The sequence below is a fragment of the Pyrus communis genome, chromosome 2 (assembly GCF_963583255.1).
Source record: "Pyrus communis chromosome 2, drPyrComm1.1, whole genome shotgun sequence".
NCBI classification, from domain to species: Eukaryota; Viridiplantae; Streptophyta; class Magnoliopsida; order Rosales; family Rosaceae; genus Pyrus; species Pyrus communis.
The window spans coordinates 30,884,147-30,888,924 of NC_084804.1; the positions used below are offsets into that span (position 1 = coordinate 30,884,147).

At 40.5% G+C, this 4,778-nt stretch overlaps 1 protein-coding gene across 1 annotated transcript; it reads right to left on the minus strand.

Moving 5' to 3' along the window:
- Window positions 1-843: 843 nt before the first annotated feature.
- LOC137725658 (fructose-1,6-bisphosphatase, cytosolic) lies at window positions 844-3,960 on the minus strand. Its single transcript, XM_068464428.1, has 3 exons — window positions 3,388-3,960; window positions 2,010-2,406; window positions 844-1,578 (listed from the first exon to the last, which is right to left on the minus strand). The coding sequence occupies exons 1-3, from the start codon at window positions 3,835-3,837 to the stop codon at window positions 1,178-1,180; spliced, it is 1,248 nt and encodes a 415-aa protein (XP_068320529.1). The 5' UTR covers window positions 3,838-3,960; the 3' UTR covers window positions 844-1,177.
- Between the last annotated feature and the right edge of the window lie 818 nt (window positions 3,961-4,778).

Consider the following 4,778-nt stretch of genomic DNA (forward strand, 5'->3'; position numbering starts at 1 on the left):
AATTATGTGCTCATACCAAAAAAATAATGATTATAAAGTATGTGTCACGATTTATTTCAAGTTAGTAATAGAGAGATATTACGAAAGAAGGATTCTCCTACTGGGAATTATATCCTACTCTTTGCCTCCTTTCACAGATAATGGAGAGATGAATTGATCAATTCATTGGATCCTAGGTCGAGACTGACAGGGCTCGAACTTGCAGCTTCCGCCTTGACAAGGTGGTGCTCTGACCGATTGAACTACAATCCCAAGAAAATTAGGTATACAACCTAAAAATTCTTTTTTTCTTTTTTTTTCTCATTGGATTTCATTCGAACATTTTTGTTTCGCCGTGTTGTAACAAGCATCAGTATTTTGTTGGTTACCAGTAAAAATAACTACACGTTTGGATTTTCTTGAACGAATCTGATGATCCTCTACCACAGTTTCTTCTTTCCCCCTCCTGTTGTTCAAAATCGCTGATTAATTTGTATCACATCGAGGAACGTTTTTTACTAATTTCTTTTATTCCAATAGATTTTTTTTAATCATTTTATTGTTGGGAACAGTTCTAATTGCATCAAATAATAATTTTAAAATTTTGATTCGATACTTGGACCAAAAAAGAAAGCTTTTCTTTATAGCAGATGGTGCTTTACCGCATGAGCAATCATGTCTATGCACTATAGTGCATGTTTAATCTCTATCTATTTCTTTTTCCCCTAACAAGTAACTATTTGACTTAGTAACGTTACCGCTCTACTAAGAAAAAACTATTTTCCTTTGTAACTATTTATCTATGCGTCAATGAAATACCGTTTTGCTTTTTGGTTCTCATGAATTTATTTCATTCACTAATACTTTCAGCCAAATATCATTTACCTGCTGCACTTCAATGAGATAAAGAAACAGTCATCAATTCTTGGCAACTTTTTGCTCAAACAGGACTTCTAAATTACAAGAATATATCATACAAACTAGTCTTCTTTACATGATAAATCACATACAGAAGATATTCATGTCACCTGGTTTTTCACAGCCACTCTTCATGACATTTAGTTTCCAAGGAAACGAGGAATCACACACAGCTTCAGAAATCACAGTTGGACCTTTGTGACCAAGAAAATAAGCCATTCCCAGGTTTTACTCAGACGATATATCCACCGGATTTTGTGAGATCAGCCTATTGATGTTGTCAAACCTCGTATCCTGGGTTCACTTTCTGTTGCACATCTCCGTAACTCTCTAACTCTTCCATGTCCTCCAAACTCCCCAGGAACAGAGGCAGCCTTTGGTGCAGCTTGACTGGCTGAATCGATAGAATTCTACTTTTACCATCAGAACCTTTGCCCCCGGCTTGCTCCACTAGAAAACTAAGAGGGTTGGCTTCGTAAACCAGACGAAGGTGGTCCCTTGGATTCATTGTCACTCCACCATACAGTAGAGTTCGATGAAAATCTGCTACCAGAGAACAGATATAACGCGCAGAGTACTTCTTGGGGTATCTGCCTTTCCCTTGTCTCACAGTGTCTATGTATTGCCTTAATCCATTGGGCCAGTCAAAATATCGAGCATCATTTACAGAATATATTTGCCCTGGAAAATGAAGAACCAGCGTAAGCACACCTAAATGCTTCTTCTATCCAGCATTTTTCAGTATCATTGAGCATTATTTACAGAAAATATTTTCCCGGAAAAAAAAGAGAGCCAGTGTAAGCGCAATCTAAATGCTTCTATCTAGCAGTTTTCAGTATCATCAATCACCATTTTACAGAATATGTTTTCCTGGAAAAATAAAGACCCAGCGTAAGCGCAATTCAATGCTTCTACTAGTATTTTTCAGAAGACTTATATTGCAGTCAATAACCATTATAGTGCAATTTCTTTTCAAGGTGTAATAGTCATCGTACAGGTTAGATAATTTTGTGATGGTTTCTAAATAATCTGTTGTTTTTTCTTTCCGTAAAAATGTAAATAAATTGTCAAATGAAATCTCATACATTGAAGCATACTAGTTTGGAATTTACCTCGAGGAGGAATTTTTAAGCTTGGGTGTGTGAGAATGAAATCTCCTGTTGAATGATCCAGCGTGAATGCATGTGTTCCTGAACCAAAGCTGGTGCAGAATATTGTGGCAGATGAATAAAGAACATAGCCGGCAGCAACAAGATTAGTTCCCTTCTGGAGTGAATTCAGCAAAGCCTTCTCCTCCTTTGGTAGATGATCCAGCTCCGGAAGGCGTTTATAAATCCCAAAAATGGTTCCAGTGGGAATGGACGCATCAATATTTCGAGAACCATCTAGAGGATCCGTTACCACCACAAATGGGCCATCATCGGTTATCCAAATTGGAGTATCATCTTCTTCTGAAGCCATGACAGCTACTTTTCCAGAATTTTTAAGAGAGGACAAGATGATTTCATTCTGCAAATAAGAAATTTTGGTTAATCAGAAATGTTTCTTCGATTTCACCATTACTAGATTGCTCCTGACAATAAGGCAAGCCGGTGTGAGAACTAACAAGCAACAAAAGATCAGTGCTATATCACCAGAACATTAGATTGTTCATTTGGTAACAACACTGTACACCAAAGATGGAAAGCTCAAATCCCTTGGAACCTTAGTGAAGAAAGGATTTGATCCTACACCTCTTGTACAAAACAAGAAAATTTACCAGCTGAAGAAGTTAGTGTCCTTAAGCATTTCGTTTAATCACTATTCTAAACAAATAATCTTAAATGACCATGCCGTAGGTGAGTCATTTCAATAGATATGTCATAGATTTTCCGACCCATATTTGGTGCGTACAGCTTGTACCATCATCATGACATTAGAAGAATAGATTGAATAGGCATTTCACTAGATAATCATCCACAATACCTACCACTTCACTTCTGACCAAAAGTTGTGTTATACTGGGGCAGTCAGGTTCTTCCCACTCAATGCGGATTTGATGTGGCTTAGAAGAACAATATAGGTATACATATATGTACAGGAAGGGATGAGAGCATAAATTATGGAAATTTGCAAACCAAACACAAGCCCTTTGGCTCCAGTTTTGACCCGATTCTTTGATTTCAAAACTTACACCCCATCAAGCCAACCAAATGGCATTCTGTTTCCTTTCAAACAAAACGAACAGGCACCCTCAATTTCGTCCATATCTCGTCAGTTTCCATACAGATTTGAGGACATTTCACCAAAATAGGGAGTTATTTTCTGCTAAAAATTTAACCCTTAATCACTGAAATTAGAGCTTTAAACAAATCAGTCCAACACAGCGTCGTCCAATGACTCAATTAAAATAAAATCAACAAAAAGCATTGGTTTATACAAATGAGTATGCATGATTGCAGAGAGAATACAAACTTCCTGAAGACAATTATATCTTGGGGTTAAACTTACCGAAACGATATCAAGAGGCTTCGGTGCATCCCGGCCTGACCCAGCAGCCGAAGCGCCGCCGCCAGAGAGACCCTTGTGCTTCCCAAGGCTGGAATTGAAAGGAGAAGCTACAAGAGCTGCTATTCTCTTGCAGGCGTACTGTAATTGGTGGAACAGAAGCACCAGATCATCTCCTACAGTGGCACCTCCCTCGCCGGCCGCATACTCAATCAGGGTGCGCACCTCATCATCGGCAACACTGCCACTAGTACCGGAAGAAGCCACCAGTCGGGACCCAATACTGAAACCGAACCCAGAAAGATTTGCCATTGCTGGTCTGTGGTTGTGGAGGATGGTTTTTGTAGTAAACAGATTTCTGGGCGGGAAATGAGGGCGATTTGGTGGGAAAATTGGAGCAGGGCAGGAGGTGGACGGTGGTGTTATGGTTATGATTGTGGTGGGTAATGGCATGATAATATATATTGAGTTTGGGTTTGGGGGCTTTGAGCCTTTGATTAGAGTGGTGCCATTTTTGGACTTTGATTTGAGTTTTCAAGGAAAGGGGATAAGGGATTTGCTGTATATCATTCAAGAAATAATACAGAACCCGGTTCAATGGGGTCGTCCACAATATTCACCTCTTAGGCCCTGTTTGCAAGATTGGATAAAGGATTGAATAGGATTAGTTATACGGATTTGGGTGTTTGGTGTTCATTCGTACTAAATAAGCGTCGAATTAATTTAACCGGTCGGATAAGATAACACGGTATACACCCGCTTAATAAAACCAACCAAAACGCCCAGATTATTTAGTCGGTTTCATTCTCCTCTCTCGCGAAGTCGACCCTCTCTCTTTCGCGAACTCGACCCTCTCTCTCTCGCTTCTCTTGGCATCGTTGTCCTCCCCGTCACCTTCTCTCGCCATCTTCGTCCTCCCCGTCGCCTTCTGTCGGCATCGTCGTCCTCCCGTCGTCTTCTCTCGCAATCGCTGTCTTCCCTGTCGCCTTCTGTTGCGCCGCTTTCTCTCGCCATCTCTGCTCTCCTAGTGCTTGTCGCCTTCCTCGTCGTCCTCTCCTTGTGGCCTTCCTCATCACCTACTCGTCGTCCTCCCCTGCAACTGGGTCTTGCAAAGAAACATGGTGCGGTGGAGAGATGATTTCAATTTGGGATTTTTCTGCAACTGGCTATTTGAATTTATTTGGGATTTTTCTGCAGTCAAGGAAGAAGAATATGGGAGAGAAAGGGAGGGAGTTTGGGGGGTGTGGCGGAGAGAGCTGGGGAACAATTATTTGGGATTCTTCTGCAGTCGGGGAAGAAGAAGGGAGAGAGAGGGAGGGTGTTTGGGGGGTGCGGAGAGATCTGGGAACAAAAAAATGATTTCACTTTTTTAAATTTTTTTTTTTTTAAGTTTG

What these genes read in the sequence shown, in the direction of transcription:
- LOC137725658 (XM_068464428.1), bottom strand. Translation starts at nt 3,837, where the DNA reads ATGCCATTACCCACCACAATCATAACCATAACACCACCGTCCACCTCC. An exon ending in AGCCTCTTGATATCGTTTCG is followed by an intron (nt 2,407 to 3,387) that starts GTAAGTTTAACC and finishes TCTTATTTGCAG; the next exon opens with AATGAAATCATCTTGTCCTC. An exon ending in CTTAAAAATTCCTCCTCGAG is followed by an intron (nt 1,579 to 2,009) that starts GTAAATTCCAAA and finishes TTCATTTTCCAG; the next exon opens with GGCAAATATATTCTGTAAAT.